A 26,149-nucleotide genomic window follows, 5' to 3' on the forward strand; every position below is an offset into this window, starting at 1 on the left:
CGTATAACAATATTTTGAGCGTGAACTCATATAATTTGTTTCGTACATTAGGAGAAGAAACAGTGGTGCACGAGGATTATGAGATCAGTATTGTAGAAGAACAGCCTACGGAAAAAGACAAGCCTCAACAAGAAGAGCGACCATTACAGGTTAAGATTATTGAAGAGATGCCTGAAGTACAAGACTCCCATCCCATTGAGCTATTAGAAGAGGATCAACCAGAGGAGGAGGGAACAGATGCACCAACGGTTGGTGAACAGGAAAAACCTAAAAAGAAGAAAAAGATTGTAAAGAAGAAAATAGATGAGCACGATGTCATCATACAAAAATTACTTGAACAGGAAATTGAGAAGGCCGAACTTGAAAAATACGAAAAATTCGAATTTGAGAAACCACAAAAGGTTAAGCCGGAATTCGCTAAAATTGAGCCGCAAAAAATAGTACGCAAGAAGCAAGAACCGACGCAACTCGTTGTAGTTGATGCAGGAGAAGTGCCGCAATCCATTAAGTTGAAACCAACTAAACGTAAGCCCAAGGTTGTCGAAGAACAAACTGTCCAAATATCTAAGGTTCAGCTTAAGAGCCGCATGCAAGTTATTGAATATCCCCCCGAAGTTTTAATGCCGAAAATAACAGAAATTGGTTCTGTTCGGGAGACTGGCGAGCTTTCACGCAATATTGAAGAAGCTGAAGAAGTGCTCAAATTCAAACCACGTAGGGTTAAGAAGTTGAAGAAAACAATAAATGATTTGGAAAAACCCCAATTGGAGAAATATGAAAAGTATGTTAGCAGCGAAGAGGAAATCGAGGAACCAACACCTTATCAGAAACCTGAAAAGACACCAAAACTGGAAGAAAAGCCGGAGGAAGTTAAACTCAAGATTGGTAAAGGTAAGAAGAAACCCATCACCGAGGAACAGCCTGAAAAAGTAACTTTGAAAAAGACACCAGAAAAACCAAAGCAAGTTGAAGATATTGAAGAAATAGTGCCCAAAAAGAAGGAAACGGCTGAAGTTAAGATTATTGAAGAAAGTCCAGAACAGCCGGCACATGTATTACAACCGTTTGAGCCCACTGACTTCGAACATCCAGAGTACGAAAAGGAGGAATTGCAACCTATTGAACTACCTGAGGAACCTAAGCCTGAAAAGAAGGAATCGAAACAGAAGCACAAACCTAAGCAAAAACCAAAACCCGAGCCAGAAGTGAATGTGACTCAAATTGTTCCTGGCATACCAAAGGAGCAAGAAGAAATACCTCAAGAAGATATGAAATTCCGCATTCCAGAGAGCAGCGCACCTGAAGAATCGACAGAGGAAGTCAAATTGAAGCCAATTAAGAAAGTAAAAGAAGTATCAGCTCCTGTTGAAGAAACTAAGATTATGCCTAAGGAGAAAGAATCTGAAAAGATTCCAATTCCCGACACAGAGGAGCAAACAGAAAAGAAAAAGAAACCGAAAGCGAAGAAAACTCCACAAAATGAAGTAGAAGCTGTGGAAGAAATACCAGAAGAACAATTTGAGATTTCTATTACCGAAGAGCAACCAACTATACCAGAACAGCCCGCTGAAGAGAAGCCTTCTGAAGTAAAGTTGAAGAAGAAGAAAACCAAAGATATGCCTTCGGCCGAAATTCAAGTAGTTGAAGAAATTCCTAAAGAAGAAATAATAGAAGAAACTCCAATTGAGTACAAAATTACAACAACTGTAATTGAACCCGAGGAAGCACCAGAAGAACTAAAAGTTCGTGTCATTGATTTCGATCAGAAGGAAGTTACTGTCGAAGAAGTGGTGGAAGAACGAGTGGTTACGCGCAAAAAGAAACCCAAGCCCCAAATGCCAGAAGAGTATGAATACGTTATTACAGAGCCCGAACCGACAGAGATACCAACAGAAGTGACAGAGGATATTCCAACTCAACCAGAGCAGCGCAAAGAAAGTTTGCCCGAGGAAACGGTGATGGATGTGCAAGAAATAGAGACTACACCAGAAGAACAAGTCGCCAAAGTCAGCGTAAAGAAGAAGTCAACGAAAAAGCCAAAGGAAGAAACTGAAACTAAGGATATTCCTATTATTGAGGAGATCAAAGAAGAAGTCCCGGAGGAAAAAGTTACTGAAAATACCATCACTGAACAGGTCATCAAAAAGGTGAAACCAAAGAGTTATAAATTTAAGCTAACAGAAATGAAAGCTGAAGAAGTGCCCGAACAGCCAACTGAAGAAATTCCAGAAAAACCGGAAGAGCCACAGCAAATAGTGGAAGAAATTGTCCCAGATTTTCCAACTTATGAAATCACCACTACGGATATTGAAGCCGAAGTTACGAAACAAATAGAAGAAATCGTTGAAGCTGAAGTCAAAGAGAAAAAGCCTAAAAAGGTGAAAGTTCACGAAGCTCCTAAAGAATATGAAGTAGGGGTAATAGAAGAAGTAATCCCCGAAACTGTTGAAGAGGAGGAGCAACCTGATGGAGCTATTTTCTCAATAAAAAAGAAACCAAAGAAGCAGGTCCCTGAAGAGTTTGAGGCTTCAGTGGTGTTGACCGAACCAAAACCTGTGGAAGAAGTAGAAGCGCAAGTTGAGATAAAGAAAAAGCCGAAAAAACCGAAAACAACGGAAGACGTTTCTACTTTCCATGAAATCAAGGTAGTTGAAATGGAAATTCCGAAGGAAGAAATTGAAGAACAGTTGATACAGGAAGAAACAGTCATCACAAAAGCACCTGCCATTGAAGAAGTGCCCATGGAATACAAATTTGGAATTGTCGAATCACAAGACGATGAAGAAGTTCCCTCGGCAGAATTTACAGTTAAAGAAGAAGAAAATGTTAAGCAACCAATTCAAGAGCCTGAAGCCGAATATGTTATCAAGGAAAGTAAGCCAACAGAAGAGGTGGTAGAGGAAGCTAAGATCAAAACTAAAAAATCCAAAAAGAAGCCAACGGAGACAGAAGCAGTTGAATTGAAAGTAAAAGTTACAGAAGAAGTTCCAGAAAAACCCACGCAAGTGGAAGAAGTGATTGAGGAGATTGTTACTGTACCCGAAGAAGTTGTGACTGAGGAAAAACTCAAAGAGTATGTCATTGGAGTTAAGGAGTCAATACCAGAAAAAGCTGAGACATTGACTGACGAGAAAACTGAAATTCCTCAAGAAGAAGAGCTGCATGAAGAAGCACCAGTTCAAGATGTGAAAATTATAACTACAATACCGAAGGAAGAATTTATTGAGGAAGTATCTGTGGTTAAGAAGAAGGTAAAGAAGCCCAAGGAAACCAAAGAGGAGCACAAGGTGGATGTAGTTGCAGAAATTCCAAAATCTGAAGAAGAGAGCACCCAACCTGCTCCAACTGTGAACAAAGTGGAAGAAAAACCAAAGGAATATGAGATTCAAATGAAAGAAACTATGGCGGAAGTACAACAAGAGGAGGCACCTGAAGAGCAAATAACTCTACCTAGGAAGAAAAAACCAGCACCACAAGTAACGGATGAGCCAGAACAAGAGGTAAAACTTACAACAACTAAGCCTGTTGAGGAAGTTGAAGAGGAAGTTAAGATTAAAAAGAAACCCAAAAAGAAACCGGTAGAGGATGAGGCCGCTGCTGAGTTAAAGGTTACCGTTGTTGAAGAAGTTAACGTTGCTCCCGAAATAGAAGAGAAAGTGGAGGTAGTGGAAGAAATAAAACCTATACCCGAAATTATTAAAAAAGAAAAGCCTAAAGAGTACAAGTTCGAGGTAACAGAAAGCGAAGCTGTAAAGCCTCAAGAGGAAGTTGCCGTAGAAGAGGTTAGTCTTCCTCAAAAGAATAAGCAAATTCCTCAAGTTGAGGAAGAACCAGAAGTAAAAATTAAGTTGACTAAACAAGAGCCAGTTAAAGAGGTTCAAGAAGAGGTTAAGATCAAAAAGAAATCCAAACGGAGACCGGAGGAAGGGGCTGAAGCTGAACTTAAAGTTAATATTATTGAAGAAATACCTGCTGTTCCAGAAGTAGAAGAGATAATAGTAGAGGAAGAAGAAGTCAAACCCATACCTCAAGAAATCAAGGAAGAAACGCCAAAGGAATATGAAATCAAGGTTAAAGATAGTGAAATTGAAAAAACCGAAGAAGAGATTGTTGAGGAACAGGTCAGTTTACCAACGAAGAAAAAACGAGTACCACAAGTCACAGAAGAACCAGAGGAAGAGGTAAAATTGCAGCCTGGGAAACCAACTGAAGAGGTCCAAGAAGAAATAAAGATTAAAAAGAAACCAAAGAAGGAACCTAAAGTTGATGAAGCTGAAGCATCACTTAAGGTAACTGTTCTGGAAGAGACGCCGGCGGTTCCCGAAGTTGTTGAAGAAATTGAAAAATTGGAAGAAATTAAGCCAACTCCTAAAGAAGAAAAGCCAAAGGAATACGAGTTTAAGGTAACTGAAAGTGAAACTGAAAAGCCAGAAGAAGAGGTCACAGAAGAACAAGTCACTCTTCCAAAGAAAAAGAGGCCAACCCCACAAGTCACAGATGAACCAGAAGAAGAAGTTAATTTGACAACAAAGAAACCAGTTGAGGAAGTGCAGGAAGAAATTAAAATAAAGAAAAAACCCAAAAAGGACCAAAAGCCTGAAGAAGCTGCTGCTGAACTAAAGGTAACTATTCAGGAAGAGGTACCCCAAGAGCAACAAATAGAAGAGGTAGAAGAGATAGAAGAGGTGATGGTACCTAAACAGGAACAACCTGTAGAAAAGCCGAAACAATACGAATTTAAAATAAAGGAAACGGAACCGCAAGCTGAGCAAGTGTTCGAAGAGGAAGTACCTTTGCCACAGAAGAAGGCTATTAAACCAGAAACAGTAGAAGAACCCGAAATGGAAGTAACTTTGAAACCTAAAAAGGAAGTCGAAGAAGTAAAAGAAGAACTCAAAATTGTTAAAAAGAAGCAGAAGAAACTTCAGCCGGAAGAAGCTACAGAGCTTACCGTAAAAGTTGAGGAAGAAGTGGTACCCGAACCTGTTGTCGAAGAAATTGAAGAAATCGAAGAAGTTTTTGTGCCTAAAAAATCAAAAGAAGCTCAGGAAGAAATTCCAGAAGATATGCATGTTGATGTTGTACTCAAACCCAAGAAACCAAAGCAAGTTGAAGCAGAGGAGTTCGCGGTCGACGTTAAGCTTCCTAAGCAAAAAGAAACGACTCAGGAAACTACCGATGAAACTGTTGCACTGAAGAAGAAAAAGAAATCGAAGCCAGTTGTCGAAGAAGCGGCAGATGAACTGAAACTCACGAAAGAAGTGGTCGAAGAACGGCCAGTTGAAATAGAAGAGGAAGAAATTGTTGAAGAAGCTATTGTCATGCGCAGAAAACCGAAGAAGGCATTCGAACCTTCTATAGAAGAACATGGAGAGCAAGAATTCAGTTTGTCTTTGAAAAAACCTAAGAAAATTAACGAAGGTGTTGCAGAAGAAGCAACTGTTTTGAGAAAGCGGCCTTCAAGACCAACGGTATTTGACGAAGCGGGAGCAGAACTTTCAATCAAACGACAAGAAGAATACGAAGAAGGGGAAGACATAGAAGAGTTTGTCGTAGAAAGAGCACAAAAACCACAACCTTTGCAAGTAACAGACGAACAGGACCAGGAATATACTGTCAAGAAACTGAAACGTCGAAGGAAGGGAGTAGAAATTCCTGAATATACCGATGTAGAAAATGTGACATTCCGGCCAAAAACGATTAAAACCAAAGAGGATGTGGATCAAGAATTCAATATCGCTTTGGATTCATATGCCGAAGAGGAAATTTCAATGTCCGGCAAAGTCAAATTGAAGAAACCCATAACTAAGACATACTCTGAAGCGGCTGATGAAACTAATATCAAAATTTTCCAAGACTATGATGATGGTGAAGGACCGGTCATCGAGGAGATACGCGATGACAGTAGCATTGAAGACACAATGTACGATGTGGAAGAGCCAGAAGAGTATCAAGTCGAAGAGTTGCCACCAGATGATTTTGATTTTACAATAAAGCCCAAAAATGTGGCTAAGCCCAGATATTCGATACAAGATGAAGAAGAGGAACAATTCTTGATTGGATTGCGAAGACCAAAGAGCGATTCGGTAACGTACGATGAAGACTCACTCACGTTTAAAAAGAAGCGGAAGGTGATCCAACAGATTTTCAACGAAGGTCAGTATTATAAAAACTATTAAGATCATACATACCTATATACTACTATAAATTCTATACAACACAAAACCATGCACTTGCTTTGCAAAGAAATTATCATTTTTTATAGTAAATATGTATAATGATTTAAAATTAGCGGGCTTATATGGTAACAGCGTGACACAGCGAGGTAACTGCTTTCATGCATACATACTTGTACCTCCATTCTTCCAATCTTATATGTACTTGATCAATATTTGTTCCACTAAATATTCGTCTAACATTTCATATATAATATTATATTAAGAATCATATACATATGTATGTATTACGAATTTCTTGCCGATACATATTTCTAATAGAATATCTTTTTTTTTGTTCAACCAACAGAGGGTGCATCTCTTAATATAACCCGTGAAATGAATATTGAAGGTAAGTTGCACAAAAAATTTATTTTGTACTGTCCCTAATGTCTTCATTGCACAGAAACCGAGGATGAGAACGCAATGTATTCCATTTGCAACTACATCGCTGACAATGATGAGGCCATCAACTTGGTGGAAGGTGAGAAGGTGTACGTGATTGGTCGTCACAGCTCTGAATGGTGGTATGTGAAAAAGAATATAACGGAAGAGGAAGGCTGGGTGCCGGCGCAATATCTTATGGAGCCAACCGAATACACACACTACGTTCAAAAGAAATTACATGAGAAAATTGACAAACTTCCAGTATTTGAACGTAAGTTTTTCTCTTTGAAATAGGCTTCGTTTCGAGATCTTAGTTACAATGTTAATTGCCTATAACATTATATGGGCACTTTATAATATGTACGAGTATGTAACCTATAATTGTCCTTTGTATTCTATCCGTATGTCTTGTTTACTGTATGCTTAACACATTGTGTTCTGTTCTATTGTTTCTTTTATAACACGTCAATGTTAAAAGGTCCCGGTCCTGAAGAAAAACCAATGGCACCACGTTTTATTGAAAAACTGCAACCAATTCATACGCCTGATGGTTACACCGTGCAATTTGAATGCAAAGTTGAGGGTATACCACGCCCACAAGTAGCTTGGTTCCGCGAGACTGCCATTATAAAGCCTTCTCAAGACTTCCAAATGTATTATGATGATGATAATGTGGCGACATTGATCATACGTGAAGTGTTCCCAGAGGATGCGGGTAAATTTACCTGTGTCGCTAAAAATGCTGCCGGCTTCACGTCAACTACAACGGAATTGGTTGTTGAGACGCCGCTATCAGATCATGGTTCCGACGCTACAGGTTTGTCACGCAAGAGTATGTCGCGCGAGTCCTCACTAGCCGACATACTCGAAGGCATACCACCTACATTCTCACGCAAACCCAAAGCACAATATGTTGATGAAAACACGAACGTGATATTAGAGTGCCGTTTAGTCGCTGTGCCAGAGCCTGACATAATTTGGACCTTTAATGGCGAGGAAATTGATGTTAAAGAAACGAAAAATATACGCGTCGTTACAGAATCTGATATGCATATGTACTGCAGTGTTGTGCACATCACAAAGGTGAAGAAATCGCAAGAAGGTACCTACGAAGTGATCGCCACAAATCGAGAAGGTGAATCTCGTTTACCAATTGTGTTAAAGGTACGTACAGATGAAAAGGAACCTCCACAGATTCTTGAACCACTGCGGAATACCGTTGTGCGCGAAGGCGAAAGCGTGGTATTGACGACACAAATCGTTGGCAATCCACGACCAAAGGTAACGTGGTACAAGGATGGCAAACCGATCACAAATAATACAAAATCAGACAAAGATACACACACATTAACATTGATCTCACCAAAGACTGCGGAAGGCGGTGAATATACTGTAAAAGCAGAGAACCCATTGGGAAGCGTGGAAACAACGGCTAACTTGACCGTTGAAGGTAGTATTTTTGTTTATTGTTTTATGTTTTATACAAATAAGTTCGTAAGGAACTCCTTAATTAGAAAAAAGTTGTATCAATTTTTACTATTGTACATTTGCATTACTGATGCTAATTAATGTGTCCATCTCCTCGTACAGAACCATCTAGTGGCAATGCTGAACCACCGCTGTTCATCGAGCGTTTCGAGGAACAGTCCGTACCGCAGAAAGGCACTATCCGTTTGCCAGCTAAGGTTACTGGAAATCCAGTGCCCGAAGTCCAATGGCTTTTCAACAACAATCCACTCTATCCATCGGAACGCATACAACAAATATACGATGGAGAAAATATTGAGCTTATTATCAAGGACGCCAACCCCGACACAGATTCCGGTGATTACAAGTGTATTGCCAGCAATCCGATCGGAAAAACATCACACGGTGCGCGCGTCATTGTCGAGGTTGATGAAGTTACATTTACTAAGAAATTAAAGAAAACTATCACCATTGAAGAAATCCAATCACTCACCTTAGAATGTGAAACCTCGCATGTGGTTACAACTAAATGGTTCTTCAATGGCAAAGAACTCAGCGGCATGGATCATCGCGTAGTGGTCCAAGATGGTAAAATACACAAACTGGTTATACGCAATACAAATCTGCGTGATAGCGGCACTTATACCTGTAAAGTTAAGAATAAGGAGACTGAATCCACGGTGGAAGTTCTACCCCGTAAACCCGAATTTATTAAGATATTAGAAGATTATGAAGTAACCGAAAAAGATACCGCCATTTTAGATGTTGAAGTCTCAACGGATAATGCTGAAGTTGTATGGTACAAGGATGGTGAAAAAATAACACCCGAAAAGAAGAATATCGAGCTCATTAAAGAGGGTAGGGTGCGAAAGATCATAATACATGAAAGTACCGTATACGATGAGGGTGAATACATGTGTAAATTGGATGAACAGGAATGCACTGGCGAGCTTACAGTGATTGAATTACCGCCAGAAATTGTGAAACCGCTAGAGAACGTCACAGTGACTAAAGGCGAGAATGCTGTTTTCGATATTGAACTGAGTAAAGGCGACGCTTTAGTCAAGTGGTTCAAGGATGGCAAAGAGCTTCCACTAAACGAGCATGTACAACTCACGATCGATGGCAAGAAACAAACGCTGCGAATTGTGGAGGCACAGCCTTCAGACGTTGGTCAATACTCCATTGAGGTTGGTCCGCAAACATCAAAGGCACAATTGACTGTTGAAGAACCGTTAGTGAACTTTGTGGTGCCACTACCTGATGTAACCATCGCCACAAAGGGCACAGATGCCGAATTTACTGTTGAGTTGTCACAGCCAGATGTTGAGGTCACTTGGTATAAGAAAGCGAAACCAATTAAGCCCAATAAAAAACATGAAGTGTTTGTCGAGGGTACCGTTAGACGTTTTGTTATACACGATGCAGACGATGAAGACACTGGTGATATCAGTTGCACTGCGGCCAATGCGACAACGACGAGTAAATTGTGTGTTGAGGAAATCAAGACCTTACCCATTATAACTAGTGACAAAGATCAGACTATTAAGGTGAAGGAGAATGATGATGTAACCATGACAGTGAAGTTCACAGGCTCGCCCAAACCAGATGCCGAATGGAATACAACAAAGCATGTTATAATCAAGAACAAGCATTTAATACCCACACTAGATGAACAGTCTGCATCGCTCACCATAAAGAAGGTTGTGGATGACGATGAAGGTATATACACATTAAGACTGAAGAATCCAGTAGGAGAAGTGGAAGCCACTCTCAACTTGATAATAATGAGTAAGTATTCTAGGCAAAATCTAATTTTATTTGCGATTAGCGAGCGTTAATTCAGCACGATCTGAAGTTTTCTCTTCAGTTTTCTTGCAACCTAATATATTTTATTATACAATATACTTAACTGAAAAATTACGGTAATCTGATTAAAATTACGAGTATTTAATAATTAATTCGCCAGTTTTTAATTGCAAATGATAATAATAAATAGGTAGCAAAATAATAACAGAGTAACTAATTAATTTGTTTATTGATTGCGACACCCTTAATTTCTCGAAATAATGGCATTGCATTGGTAAGAGAGAGATGAAGAAAGATGTTCTAGAAGCCGACTAATTATGTAGCGGTCAGTCTAATTCTTGACGACTCGGTCCAATGTGTGCAGCGTTATTCCGTCTCGAATATTGGCCTCGAGCTTCCTCAAAGTGGTTGATTTGCTAGCCTGGACTAAGGACTTGGCATAGCTTCAGAGAAAATAATCGAGGGTGTCAAGTTGCATTATGGCGACTGGCAATTGAAGAACACAATAAGATGGCTGCGTCGTTAAATTTCTCCTTCATATGTCCGAGCGTTGCATCGCTTGTATGACGTGTTGCGTAGTCTTATTAGAGATACTATCTTCGGATAAATACCTCACCTTCCTCACTTATGCCCAATTTCCTATATACGAGTATGTATGTATGTAAGTTCTTTTCAAATTTCAGATTCTTAAATTCAGTTCAAAACCTAGATATGAAGCAGTCAGCCCTCCGCTGAAGGTTTTCAGAAATGTTCTCATAAAAATCAAATTCGTAGGCGGTATAAAACTTTAGGACCTTAGTGTAGTGTAGGACATTATCAAGACACACGCCACAAATTGAGAAAAAGCTTGGCCTAAAACACCTAACAAGATATATACAGCATTCTATTATGTTAATGGCTTAAAACTCGGTGAAATTATGCAGTGAGTTAGATCAATGGTCGTCATCATGTGGACTAGGCGTAAACGCTACCAAGACTGAACTGGTATTATTTACAAGGAAACATTTACCAAATGTATGTCCCCCGCCATTAAATGGCATCACCTTGTTGTTCAGCGAAAGTGCCCGCTATCTAGGCGAGTTTGATAGAAGGCTATTTTGGAAGTTAAAAGTAGAAGACAGAGTGAGGAAAACCTCAACTGCACTTTATTGGTGCAAGAAAACCATATTTGAGGTTTATCTCCGAAAATAGTACACTGGGTGTAACATACTCATCAATGGTAAGACCGATTGTACTGTACGGAATTTAGTATGGTGGCCGGCACATGATAAAAATATTCTTGTGAAAAGATTGGCTCGCATTCTGGGAACAGCAAGCTTATGTATAAATAAAGCTCCCACAGAAGCCTAAACGTAATTGTATACTTATTGACTTATACGGTAAGCAAATAGCTGCCAAACCAGCATTGAGGCTCTTTCAACAGAAGTTAGAGGGCGTCCACAAATTACGTGAGGTGTTTTTTTTAATTTTCTGACCCTCCCTCCCCCCTGGTGAGGTGTCGTGAGATTTTATTCCACCCCCTCCCCCATCCCCCAATCTCACGTGAGATTTTTCAAAATGTGGGTTTCTTATGTAAACGCGTTGGATTGTTATTGTAAAAAGAAAAAAAAATTGCTTCGTGCTTTTATTTACGACTAGTTAAGACTAGTAATCAATATTGCTGAGAGTTATAAGTGTAATAAAAATTTAACAATAGAAGACTTAAATCGTAACTACTGCGATTAAAAAAAGAATATCTACTCTAATTCAGTCCATGGAGAATCATGTGCGGTTTCAAGAGAGACTATTGGGACCAACATGTCCATAAGATTTTCAGTAAAATCATCTGCTCCTTCAACTGCGTTCTGATCTATCCACTCTAAGGCGTTGACGCTTGCGCACAGTAACTCATTAGTTCGTCTTCTGACAATCCGTGAGGGTCGCACTTTGCTGAACATACGCGCTTGCTTAGCTGGTGCAATGTGAGCTGCTCGCCTGTGCTCTGCAGCTCTTGTGATAGATGCGAAGTAAATGCCGCGTGTACTGCAGCATCTTTTCTCTAAATCATCACGTATACTTGGGCAATAGAGAGCATAAGGCGTGCTGATGAAGGCATTCAGCGGTTGAATCGGTAGGCGTATTAGAAATGGAGCAAATGACTTTGCGTCATGCTCTTTAAAGTCCGGAATTGTCAAACGTCCATCAGAAAACGGTCGTGAAGAATCATACGCAGATCCGTGTGTCGCTGCCACTCAGCTCGTACGCTCTTGTTCATCGAGTCGCGCGTTCGGCTGATAGTGGCGCGAAAACAAACGACGGGCTACACTGTACAGTAAATTCAGATTAAATTGAGCTATTTGGTATAAAACAAATATGGTGGTTTGACAGTAGTAATGTATAACGTCGAAGTATGAATGAAACTATTTTCTTTCGAACGAATTAGTGAATGATCTTAATCATACTACGATTACGCTTAAGATTAAATCTTAAGCATGTACAATCTGGATAATGGACCAAAATAGTATAATTTTTTTTTGTTTCAATCAGAAAAAAAATGGCGTGATATTTGCCGAGACCCCCCTCTCTCTAACGTAAGATTAGATGAGATTTGACTCGACCCCCTCCCCCTCTAAAACATCTCACGTAATTTATGGACGCCCCCTTATCGCCACTAGAGAGGGCTTATTGCTCTTAAAGAAAAAACACCTAACTACGAAGGAAGTCAGTAATCTGAAATCGTTAGTCAGTAAAACACTCGTCAAAAACGGTAGTTGTATGCCATAAACTATTATGCAAATTATAACAATATTTTAAAATAAACCAGATCTGGATGCCAGGCCATAGAAATATAAAAGGCAATTGGAAAGTCGTGCCGAAAGGTTGGAATTCAGAGAGAATGTAGGTTCCCATCTCGGTGGAATACCAAAATGAAGAAAAAGTTTTTTTCTAATAGTTGTCGCCCCTCGGCAGATAATGGCAAACTTCCGAGTGTATTTCTGCCATGAAAAAGCTCCTCATAAAAAATGTATCTGCCGTTCGGAGTCGGCTTGAAACTGTAGATCCCCCCATTTGTGGAATAACATCAAGACGGACGCCACAAATAAGCGGAGAAGCTCGGCCAAACACCCCAAACGAGTATACGCGCCAATTATATATATATTATATATATAAAGTTAATGTACTTATATATATATAATAGGGCGGGTCGATTTAAAAATCGCTCATTGCTCTGTGAAAATCGTATTCTAGGGATCAAAATAAGAAACTTTGCCGAAGGAACCATACCTCTAAAACGAATTCTGATGTCCCCCAATTTGGGTCGAAGGAAAAATCCCACTTTGACCCGTTTAGAGTGCTCCAATCGAGTCCAAATGTATGACCGACCCCCACTAACTTTAGACGGCCGATCCACCCATGCCAGTGGCACACCCCCTGGAACTCCCCTGGGGGGTTCCCCATACAATCATTTCCAAATATCACCATTTTTGGCCTTTACATGAGAAAAGAAACTAAAAAGTTCGACCCAAATTGGAGGACATCAGAATTCGTTTTAGAGGCATGGTTCCTTCGGCAAAGTTTCTAATTTTGATCCCTAGAATATGATTTTCACAGAGCAATGGGCGATTTTTTTGCCTCCCCACAAATCGACCCGGCCTAATATATATATATATATATATATATTTATAATTGCAAAGCAGAAGAGCTTGCAAGAAAAGGTACAACAATAAGCATTCACTTAATGTACTTATACCGATTCCCTTAGTTACGTGTAAATTATTAATACATAGACACTCTATCAATGCTGCTAATGCTCGTTGGAGGCAATAACCTTTTTGCCAAATAAGCTGGCAAACCTGGCCAGAATGGAACCACGGGCGCACAAAATCGCTACTGAAACTTAGGAGACAGAATATGAGAAACCCGATAAGGGTATTAACAGGGCATTGTCTAATTAGAAGGCATGCAAATAGACTGACTCTTGATATAATGAGATAATGACTTTTCTCGAAGCTGTCAAGATATTGAAGAAGAGGAAACCGTGGGACCGCTCCTGTGTATATTTTCCTTCGAGAGTATTCCTATACGCCCCTTAATTTCGCTTATTGTGAATTTAGTGTTGTATAATATAAAATTCTTTTCAAACCCACTTCTTTTTCTAAATTTCCTGCTTAAAACTAAGTCTAACATATTTTGTACACTTCCAAAGGAAAACCTACGGCACCTGGTACACCAGAGCCATTAGAAGTCACACATGATTCGATTACACTGTTCTGGAAGGCCCCCGAAGATGATGGTAAATGTGAAATCACTGAATATGTGCTTGAATATCAAGATGTGAAAGAGGAAAGGTAAGAAAAATAAATTTCATAAATAAAAACAAAAATTCAAAATCACTAAATTCTGGTATAACTGCAGATGGATTGAGATACGAAAAATTAAAGGCACAACATTTACTGTGAGCAAACTGAAAATCGATACGGAATATGTATTCCGTGCCATCGCTGTAAATGATGTTGGTCCATCGCCACCTTCACCCCTCTCACCACCCATTCGCCTTGTTGCCGAAGTAAAGAAAGAAAAACCAACCGTACAAGAACCACTGCAGGACATCGTGACAGAATTGAACAAAGAGATCACATTATCTTGTGTATTCGGTGGAATACCTGAGCCAAAGGTAACATGGAAGAAAAATGGAAAGGTTATCACGTCGAAGAGTACACGATATGAAAATCGTGTATCCAAGTACACTATTGAGAAGACAACAATTGAGACTGAAGCGACGTACACATGCGTAGCTGAAAATGAAATGGGCAGCGTTGAGACCTCGTGTAGAGTTATTCTGCAAGAAAAACCAACCATTGATATCGATGAAAAGTATCTGGCACAAAAAATACGTGCAGGCAATAGTTTGAACATTCCGGCCACTGTTCGTGGTTATCCACAACCGAAAATTACATGGTACAGGGAAACCACCGAGCAAACGACCACAACGGAACGTGTGACAATCGAAACCACAGAGACCACCTCGACCTACACACTGGAAAAGGTGACACGTGAAGATTCGGGACGTTACAAGATCACAGCTACCAATATATCTGGCACGGCTACAACTGAGTGTACGATACAAGTTATTGACAAACCAAGTCGACCGCAATCGTTGGAAATTAAAGAAATGAAGAAAGACGCCATTACACTTGAATGGACGCCACCAATAGATGATGGTGGTTTGGAGTTGAATAAGTATGTTTTGGAGAAATGTGATCTACAAAATAATCTATGGATGAGGGTAGCTGACTTGGAAAAAGACATACACTCCTATGCAATACAAAAACTTTCCATGAACTCGCAGTACATGTTCAGAGTGGTAGCAGCGAATCCTGTTGGTGAATCTGAACCAACTGAGAGTCAGACAGTGACGATCAGTAAAAAATTCGGTACGTGGTTATCACTACTTATACCATACAAACTTGTGTTCTTTTTATTAAACTTATGTGTTTTACCTTCTCTTTTTGTATACCCCACAGACAAACCATCCCCACCGCGCAGTCCAACGGAAGTTTTCGGTATGACAGACACGGCATTTACACTTTCATGGGAACCATCGGAAAGCGATGGAGGCTCAAAGATTACCGAATATATTGTTGAAATCAAAGAATTCCATGAAACTGAATACCGTTTGCTTGGTAGCACGAGCGGCAATGTTACAAATATACTGGTTAGTGATGTTGTAAAGGATCGGGCTTATCAATTCAAAATATATGCAAAGAATGAAGTTGGCATTAGTGAAGCACTTGAGACTCTAGACAAAATTGTTGTAAGCAGAAAGATAAGTAAGTGGCAAACAATTATTTTAATTATTTACTTTCACAACAGTTTTGTAGATGTCTTTATTAAGTGTAAATTTATGAAAGCTTTTATAATAAAATAATACATTATATGGAAACTTATTGCTTGTCCAAAGATTAAAATTTAAAGATATGCCATTATTATCATCAACTCCATGCAAACAAATCATTCCTTAAACTAGATTTCTAATCTTTCCCAACTTCGCTTTTTAATACTGCGTTATTTTAGGAATATTTTATTGAAATTATTTATTGCTTATGTATCTATGGTAAAAGCATATGCAAAGGTATCTGAGAACAAGTGGTAAAATCAGCTAACTCAAAATCAAACAATTCAAATAAACGAATTATCAGATAAATATGTATGTAAATAGCAAGGCGAAGCTATTAACGGTGGTGTTGGTAAATCAGCCGATTTGTTGTTTTTCTTTCGCTGTGTCCATGTGGCTGTCAGCACAGAATAAAACAAGGCGAATTAATTTTTTGTTTTCTACTTTTACAAAATTTTGCCGTAACAATCAAACGTACAAAATATTGTTGTTGGTCTAGTGCCACCACCTTTAATAAATGCGCCTTGGTAAATGGCATTTGGATAGCAACTGAAATTAATATCCTACATCCTGATTAAAATCCTGCAATAAAATCTTATCTTCACTTAGTTTTATTTATCACTTGTTCACAGCTATTTTGATTATAGCACTATTTTTAGCTGAAACAATAATGCTTTTTGCTTAATGCTCTCAATGCTCTCGCTACGCTTTGTAATTTTGGCAATTTTCCGAAGCATAACTGTCGTAAATATAAGTAAATTTAATTTTTAAAATGAAAATATAAAATGGAAATACGTTAAAAATAAAGACACCACGATAGGTACCAAGACGAATTTATTAAAGGTGGTATCGGTAAATCAGTTTTTTTTTCCTTTCGCCGTGTCCATATGGCTGTCAGCCTAGAATGAAACAAGGCGAATTCTTTCTTTTTTAATTTGCCAAAAATTTGCTTTGACAATCAAACGTACAACTCATTTTTGTTGTTCTAGTACCACCACCTTTAATGGATGCGCCTTGGATAGGTACTAAGAAATATATTCATTTTACGTCATGCAATACAACAAGAGTTCTTCGAGGAACAAAAAAACGGAAAAGAGGACGATATTATTTCTTAAATACTAGTGCTGTTGTGCAATAAAATATGCTTTCTATATAATATTCATTTTACTCTTAAAACAATGCATACAGTGACTCCAACTCCAGTGAATTAACTACAATTTTTTCTAATGTGCAGCATAGACATTGAGTGCTTGCCATATCCTTTAGCATTTTTATTTAAATTTTGATACAATTTTGTATAGTTACTTGACCTTCAATGTGTATAAGCAAAAAAATGTATTCATGATAAAGGGTAGACTTAGGACTGCTATGCAAAATACCACCACCTATGAGAGAAAGTGTAAAGGAGTCAAAACGCAGCTGAGTTCGAGTCTATCGAACTGAGTGCGCTTAAAAGCCATTATTGGGCGACTAATGTAGAACGTTGCGCGATTTTATTATTTAATATGCCGTTATTGCTTGGCATGGCTCCTCAGCAGGCAGTAGCAAAAAAAAACTACTTCACTGATCACTCTTTCACGAGTATCATCATTCTAGATTTTGTAACGAGTTGTATGTTTACTGTGACGATTCGATCTATATTTACATGTTAATGTAAAAAAACCTTACATAGAGCCTTTTGGTTTTCATAAATTTGCTTTGTGCTTTTACACCTGAGGAAGTGAGTCTCGATGTTGAGTATGGGAATAAGTTAATAAAGTTACGAATTATTTAAACAATTAAATAAAACATGATATTATGGATTCTTCTGACAACAACTTCGAGTTCTTTTGACTTGACCATTCATTGAGCCAGTTTGCGATGCTCTCGTAAGAAGTGAACCGGTCTTCAATAAGGGCTGACTGGGGCAAGATTTCCCAAATCAGTCCCAATTCAGTCCCTCCCGTTGCCATGCAGCAAAATCAGTTTGTCATGTCTACTGTGCCATTCCGGCCGCTTTTCTCGAGATTTCTTTCCGCGACCTCGATTCAAACGCATTAGCTTCAGTCGCTAACGATCGCCAGTGATGGTTTCAGATGGTTTGAGGAGTTCATTATAGATGCACAACATAACCTTTGAAGCATGAATAATTTTTTTGTTTTTGCTGTCGATGGACCTGGTTCACTTAGCAGGTTCAATTATTTTCGACGCTTAGGGTAACTGTAATAGATCCATTTTTTATCGCCAGTGACGATGCGCTGCTGAAACCCTTTTCTTTGGGCCGTTCAAGAAGCATATCACACGTCACCAAACGTCTCTCCATATCCCTCTCCTTCAATTGATGTGGCAGCCAGTTATCTGCTTTCTGGACCATCGTGTGCAAATGTTTACCGACGGTTGATCTGTCAACATCCAATTCTTTAGACACATCATTCGACATTGGTTCGACATGCGTCTTCATCCAATCATTTTTGTAGTTAAGTATCTTCGAATTTTTTCGGTGGCCCTTTGCCAACCCAATAATATGGAGCTATAAACTAACTTAATGTTCTGCCAAGACAGTGAAACGGTTTTTACCATAGCAAACTTTAACTTGACTCATTATTATTAGACCAGAGTTGATCTATTATGCAGGGCCTATTTTTGTAACCCTAGAGTTTTTGCGGCACCTTCAAAGGTAGGTTAAAAGTAAAAATTTCGAAGAATTACTCTTCTTAGATCTAAATGTTTGTCTCGAAAATTTGACTGAGAATGTCTGGCATCACTGTATTTATGACGGCTGCCATCAAAAGGCACTACCATAACGTTCAATCTTCGATCTGATTTCTGAAAAGCTTTATAGAGGTGTGGCCAAAATCAGAAAGTTTATTGGCACTCAGCAAATTTGAAGGAATCAGCTGATTTTCTGACGTAACAGGGGTCATGCAAGCGGTTTGTTTACGAAAAACTGAGATTGTGTCTGAACAATAGACGAGTATGTGAATACGTGTGAAATAAGCTGGCTGAATTCCGCTGCCTGTTATGTGGCAGCCAAAGTTGCTTGCACAATTTTGTTTTTCACCATAGCGGATGACCAAACCTGATAATCTAGTATCCTTAATATTAAAGCCCAAAGCTCAAAGTTGAGGTGCCATACCATAACGCCATAAGTATTAAATTTGTTGCCAAACCTGTTAAGAGTACGCAATACGAAAATCTTCAATTAGTGCCTGCGCTCAAAGCGCAATTTGTATAGACATTGAACTTCATAAAATCAAATTCCCACAAAAATGTGTAGCAACAGACAACTTAAGTTGGATGAAGCAAGTGCTCGTAAAAGTTTTCCCGACTTAAACTAATTTTTTTAGTGAAATATTTTAAAAATGGTACGTTTACTGGTTGGAGCCACTGATTGTGCCTTTACATATAAATAAATATAGACATAAAAGCTTACCCAGTTATTAGAAATATTTATTAATTTCTTAATTTCCATAAATTTTGCTAAACTAATATTTGCTTAATTCCATACTATACACGCAAACGCTGTCATGCCTAAAATAATGCAACTAACTGAAATTAAATATACTATTCAGTACGGGCTTGGGAAAATTTAGGTACGTATTATAAATAAATATAAATACACGTTTATGTAAATATTGTAGGTTGAATGTGGAAACTTAATATCTAAAATCAGCTATGTAAGAGTGCGCATACAGCACAACTCGTAGCTCGTAAATACACGCGTTCGAAATCCATCTTTTGTAATAAAAGATAAAATTTTTCTGTACGCACCCAAGAGCACCAAAAATGACAAAAACAGCGTTCAAGCTCAACGAAGATTCGAAATCCTTTGTGGGTGCAATAGGATGCAACGAGCACAATAATTTGTACGGTCTGCTTTTCTGTAGAATAATCCTTCCTTGCGCGTGAAGTGGCAAATAACGTCCACAACACTTGTGTTCCAATGTGGCTCGTTCCCCGATAGCCGGCTCTACCTGAACGACCCGAATATCAATCCGGTCAATGACTGTAACGCCAGCGGCATTCTTAAAAAAATTTTGTTTAATTGAATGTTTTGCACTATTGCAACAAAAAAACACTAACTACTATTGCCCGAACGTAGTTTTCTCCGACGAAGCTTCTGATTGGGATGTTATGCCCTTATCACGGATCGGGCATTCCTTCCCTAACAAGTTCCTTCAGCGCACAGTTAGTTACCCAAATAAAGTTCATCTTTGAGACCGCATTTCAAAAAATGTCTAGCGTGTTACATCTTTTTTCCGATAAACTATAATATGTAAATGCTTTCAAAATGGTCAAAATTTATGAGAAAGCCTTATTACTGTCAAACGTCAACAAAACACGAAGATTTGATCTTACGGGAGGGCAATGGTATCAAATATTGCGTCCGGCAATGACCTAGATGTCTTGTATGGGAAGGTAAACAGTTAATTCTCCAAACTTTCTCGATTCTGTACTGAAAGTAGCCAAGCATTCTCCCTCACAAAATCTACAATGAACTTTTGCACAACATGCACGAATTAAGTCAAACTCTAACTGAAAGTACAACTAGATCACAGCAAGAACTTTAAGTTCAACAGTTTGCTCTCTTTCTCGTCGCATAAAACCGCGAACACCGCTAAGGTACAGAAACGAAACAAGATCCTCAAACCTTTAGACAGTAGCACTTGGGACAAGGACAAAAAATAGATGCTAGCGTCATTTTAGGCAATCGGCCGTCCGGTTATAAACAAACAACGCCCATTTGGTAGTTTTTGAAAAAAATTGCAATTAAAAATCATTTAATGCATACATACATAAATTTGCTTGCGAAAAAACTATGCGTTAAAACTTTTAAATAAGAAAGATATGTACATACCTATTGCATTGAAGTATTTTATTGAATACTAATATAAATGTTATTAGTTGAAAAAATATTGTAAATAATTATTAAAACATATTTGCATGAAAATTCTTCGCAGCTCCTCCATCACCACCACAAAACTTGCGCATCCCGGATGTGACGAATCGTAGTGTAACTCTTGACTGGGAAGTTCCAGCGAGCAATGGAGGTTCTGAGATAACTGGTATGTATAGAAATAACTTCATTTGATATACACGTACATATAAAACTTATTGAAATGTACAATATATTGTTTTAAGCACCTATTTCGTGATAATGTGCTTTCAAAATGATTAAATGAGTCAAATATTTTATTAGTCACATATTGGTTAATATGGTATTTCCTTCGCCTAGCACGCATTTCACACCCAATTCTGAACCGGCTTATGTAATAATTGATTGAGCGCACTCAGCATGCGCTGTCGTTTAAACTACTTACCCTAATATGTCTTCAGGCTTATGAAACGAATGGCTGCCTTGATATTTATATGTAGCAAGCTATATAGGTTCTTTACGAGTTACCAACAATGCTGAGATGGCAATGAGCTTCTCTCTATCAGCGAGAGCTTATCCGAGCTAATTAGCTTAAATAATGTTCACATACATATATACGTATGTCTGCGAGATAATCGAGCGGCCGCCTTAAGCAAATGGATTGATGCGTGAATATCAGTCGGAAAAGCACAGCCATGAAACACCAATTGATAGTACAAATGGTCGCTCCTCGGCGGGAGGAGTGTATTTTTGCAAAGAAAAAAACTTCTGCTGTACGGAAGTGGCATAAAACCGTAGGTAGCTCCATTTTGTGGTACAACCACAAGACGCAGACCACAATTTGGTGGAGGAACTCAGCGAAACACGCACAAAGGATATTTGAGCTGCTTATAAGGCCTCTTTGATTCAGCAGGCTTTAGCAAGTGGCGAATAGATGAAGTATCTCATATAAATAAACATATGTTAGCAGCACTGGAAGAGAGTTGTCAAAAATTACATTTGTTTTCAAATACTTAAGGGGTAACACCACTGTAGAAATTTCAAAAAATTGATTTTTTTTTATAAGCTTAAAAAATTCTTTGAACCTTTTAAAATACAGAACAAAAAGTTTTATACGTTACCGAAGTTTATTTCATAAATATTTTAAGCTTTTACCCAAGCGTTAGTGACTGCTACCTAACGATTTCTCCAAATTTCCAAACTTTAAACGCGTTTTTCTCAAAACACGTTTTCTGAAATTGGCACGCAGCATAACTCAAACAATTTTAAATATTTTTAATCAGGTTTTTCACTACGTCTGTTAATAACCTTCTTAAGAGAAGAGCGTAGGGGATTTTCGATAGATTAATTTAAACGATTGTTATAATTATTTAAGTGCCGTTTTTTTAGTCCAAAATAGAGTTTTTTCCTTCAAATGCTTGCTAATTCCACAAAAATAAATATTTTTTAAATCCCCTACGCGTTTCTCTAGCTATTTTTATCTAGATTAAGAAAAAAAATGTTTCTTTGTTCCAGATTAAAATTTGCACCCTCTGTGCTGCGTGCCGCGGAGCTCCTCCAAGAGAAACCACATTACAAAAAAGTCTCAAATACCGCCATTTTGTAAAATTTTTCGATCAAACTTTTTAGTTTTGTATTTTAGTATATAAGTAATAACTTCCCAAATCAGAGTGATTGTTTTCCCTTTCTTTCTATACAAAAAAATTCTTTAAAAATCGTGTTTATTTTACGCGTGTAGAGTGGTGTTACCCCTTAAGGGATCCCAGCGGTCTAGAGGGTATTTTCAGGATTTTTTTAAATAAAAAAATTAAAAACGTTATTCAAATTTTTTAGGCTTTTTATTTAACTTCATTTATATACAAAAATGAAAAAAAAAAAGTTTTTAATTTTAATAATCTTAAAAATGGCGCTGAAGTTGACCCTCCCGAAATATTGGACCTGGACGGTGTTGTGCATTTTGGCACTTCTATTAATCTGAAACACAAAAACCAAGAAAAATATTAATCAGTATGACTATGTTCCGTACGAGAATAAAAAAACAAAAAAAAGAACAATTTGGCAAAATGGCGCGATTTTGACTTTGACACTCTAAAATTAGGGTTGTTTTCATTTTTTTATTAAACAAAATACGCAATAATTGAAATAATAATATGATTCTAGTACGGGCGATAGCCATTGATGTTGTTGACTTTGACACTCTAAAATTAGGGTTGTTTTCATTTTTTTATTAAACAAAATACGCAATAATTGAAATAATAATATGATTCTAGTACGGGCGATAGCCATTGATGTTGTTGACAACACCAGGCCAAAAAAAATTGTTTCGAGATAAATGAGTTTAAAGTTTGAGGTACAGGCGCGCGCCTAGTTAATGGGCTGTAGAAGCTATAATATTGGGAATTTCCGCATAAAAAATTCACAGTTTAACTTTCGAAATATCGAAAAACAAAAACTCGATTTTTTTTTTAATTTCTATACCGCGTTCATATAGGCACACATTTATTGAAGTTGCAAAAAATTGGAATAATCTGGCATATGTAACATAGGTGAACATAAAATTAGATAAATACGTTTTGGAGCCTCAGCGCTTAATAGATAAACTTAAGTAATCACTAAACTGGTACAAAAACGGTCATGCACCCATCATTCCCCATTCAGTTCAGGTCTCTCTTCAATCGGCCGCCTGTCTCTCTAAGTTAAACACCACCATAGCCTAATTTAAGGAGCTCCGATTTTCAGACACTTATGCGAGTTCTTGAACTGAAAGTGTTTTGTCAAATCATTTGGAGTTGGTTAGGTTATTCATCCCTCTTCCTAAATTTAAAATTTGCATCCTTTTCTCAATAAATCGCATAAAATTATGGGTTGCAAAATAAGAGAAAAGAGAGGAGGCGTGATGTCGCTAAGGCACATAATTAATTGTGGCTTTTCAGTAGCAAATTGGTTGTGGAAAAAAACTTATAATTTTCAAATGTTGAATAGGCCTCCAATAATCACTTTTCTCATATAGTTGAAATTAGTTTTTGCAGCCCAGCTTCCTCTTGATTACTCAGGGAAGTGTGTAGACAAATTTCGCCCGTTCATAACACCATCAGGTGTCACGTTCCGTACACACGTAACGTATTTAGAGGTATATTTGCTGTAAGAATTCGAGTAGTAGACCTAAACCTGAAATGTGTTTACAGTGAAATAGTCTCTGGTTGCCTACATACATATGAATTTAGGATTGATCGTTTTTTAAATTCACTGGGTTAAAATTCATTGGCCAGGCACTGTATTTTTTTTATCAAAATTTTAAGGCATCGTTTGGAGATATGCAACTAGAATAACAAATGTTAGATTATTTTTTATCTGTAATATCTTTTTTTTTTCGTCATCACAAGGCTACTGCATTGAAAAACGTTCAGCAACATCGACCAAATGGACAAAGGTAATCACATTGGATGCACACTGTCGCCAATACACGGTGGATAACTTGAAGGAAAAATGTGAATACTGGTTTAGGGTATCAGCTGAAAATGCGGTTGGATTAGGTGCACCAGCCGCAACAGAGAGCGTATCCCTAAAGACGCACGCAAGTGAGTGTAAACTAGTAAAACTTGCTCAGTTGTTGCCATTTCATTTTCTAATATAATTTAATTTAATTTTAATTAATTCAATAGCTGTTCCTTCGCCGCCCACTGCGCCATTGGAGGCTCGAGTACTCGCCGCCAATGCTCACATATTTGAATGGGGTTTGCCCGAGTCAGATGGAGGTGCGCCTCTGCTCGGCTATCACATTGCAATACGAGACATGAAGAAGGCGATGTGGATCGAAGTGGGTCGTGTACCGGCCGGTGTGCTAAGATTCCAGATAAGAGACTTACAAGAGAATCATGAATATATGATACGCATATTTGCCAAAAATGAAATTGGTCTTAGTGAGCCACTCGAATCGGAAGAACCATATGTAGCAATGACAGCAGGTAAGAACTTTTTTCTAAGAATATTGGCAAAAATTAGCTAAAGAAAAAACTATAAGTTAAATATAATAATTCGCTTCCTTTAATTCCCTTTTTCGATTTCACAGGACATTTGAGTTTACCAGATGAGCCACGTACGGAAATGAGTTCATGCAACACATCATCCTGGTTGCGTGATCACAACATGGACGCGGATATTCATTCGTATGCTCGTGGTAAACTGCTACGTCGAGACGAATACTTCTTCCGCATTTGGGCAAAATTGCCAAAGAGCAAAAAGAAGAAATCTTCAAAATAAGAAAACCAAACCAAAAAAAAAAAAACAAAAATTAAAAATGTATGTGTACAATACATATAATGTTAGGCCGCAAATATTGTAAAAATCATAAAACAAACAGCGGAAAACTTCGAAACTACTAACTTTACAAAATCATTTAAAATAATTACTGATAATTTTCATATTTATACAACAACAAACATATGTTCATTTAAATATTAATTGCATAGTTTCTTGAAAAAGTTTTCTATTCATTCAGCAATTTAAATTAATACTAATGTGTTGATTGTGCAACACAGTTTAAATCCATTTATTCTTATACTTGATTATTTTGTCACAAAGGTTTAAAAATGCGAGCGAAGAGAATTTTTACAACCTACGTCTTGTGAAGAATTTCAGTAAAGAATTAAAATATGGAAGAAGATAAATATCGATTTTTTCAATTTTGAAATCTTTTAAAATTAAATTTTGAAATCATATGTATAAAATTTTGCTTTGTTTATTATTTATTAAAACTGTGATAAATGTCAAAGAAACCATAAAGAATGTCGCAAAATTCTTGAAATTACTAGAAAAACAAAAAAAAAACAAGTAAATTGTAAATACAATAAATAATACTTGGTGCGAATAAGTTATCATTTATTGTATTATATGTAATATTCCTCTCGGGAAATTAAGGCGAAATTAGTGGTTTCACTTTTGGGAGACAATCAAATGCAAATATAGGTGCGAGCATTTTAAAGGAAACCACATAATTTCGTCTTGATTTCATGACTGTAAAAATATCAAATTTACTTTTTTATACGAACAAAAATTGAATTTATATATTCTATGTACATACATAGTTACTATGTATATTGCGATATGTACATAAATGTTGGTTCTGAATGCGTGAATAAAGAAAAAATGAATTTAATAAAAAATAAAAATGCATCTTAAATTTTCATCATCTGAGTCCGTAGGAAGAGTTAATTCTCATAAATAGTTTCAATAACAAAATCTATTTACACAAATAAATTTACAACTTTTTTAGAACGGACTTTTTTAGAGTGGCCATTTAAGGGCGGAAACCGGTTTTGGAGGCGAAAATTTGGTGTTTTCGAGAATTTTTTGAACAAAGAAGGAATAATCAGAAATTGTTTAAGTTTAGAGGATATTTTATTTATATTTTTAGGTACACTTTTAAAATTTTTTGAAGCTATTTCCGCAGGAGATAGTGGCGTTAGAGCGTGCTGTCCATGGACGATCGCCAACCGAGTGTCTTGCTAGTGGGAATTCCTGAAGTTGCAATTTTTCTCTGAA

General features: G+C 37.6%; 1 protein-coding gene and 1 long non-coding RNA gene across 3 annotated transcripts in view; one reads left to right on the top strand and one right to left on the bottom strand.

Moving 5' to 3' along the window:
* LOC129240323 (titin) overlaps positions 1-24,906 on the top strand; it is a 149,096-nt gene extending 124,190 nt beyond the window's left edge. Inside the window, exons 29-40 of the mRNA XM_054876062.1 lie at positions 52-6,156; positions 6,526-6,567; positions 6,622-6,873; positions 7,081-8,052; positions 8,193-9,860; positions 14,065-14,206; positions 14,274-15,292; positions 15,383-15,688; positions 20,694-20,798; positions 23,992-24,186; positions 24,271-24,573; positions 24,678-24,906. Of these exons, the coding sequence (XP_054732037.1) occupies positions 52-6,156; positions 6,526-6,567; positions 6,622-6,873; positions 7,081-8,052; positions 8,193-9,860; positions 14,065-14,206; positions 14,274-15,292; positions 15,383-15,688; positions 20,694-20,798; positions 23,992-24,186; positions 24,271-24,573; positions 24,678-24,868 (11,300 nt within the window). The 3' untranslated portion in view covers positions 24,869-24,906. The remainder of the gene's footprint in view (positions 1-51; positions 6,157-6,525; positions 6,568-6,621; positions 6,874-7,080; positions 8,053-8,192; positions 9,861-14,064; positions 14,207-14,273; positions 15,293-15,382; positions 15,689-20,693; positions 20,799-23,991; positions 24,187-24,270; positions 24,574-24,677) is intronic.
* The window catches only part of LOC129240325 (uncharacterized), a 78,563-nt gene that overhangs the window by 42,324 nt on the left and 10,090 nt on the right, over positions 1-26,149 (bottom strand). The window lies entirely within an intron of this gene.

Source organism: Anastrepha obliqua, chromosome 3 (genome assembly GCF_027943255.1).
Source record: "Anastrepha obliqua isolate idAnaObli1 chromosome 3, idAnaObli1_1.0, whole genome shotgun sequence".
NCBI lineage: Eukaryota > Metazoa > Arthropoda > Insecta > Diptera > Tephritidae > Anastrepha > Anastrepha obliqua.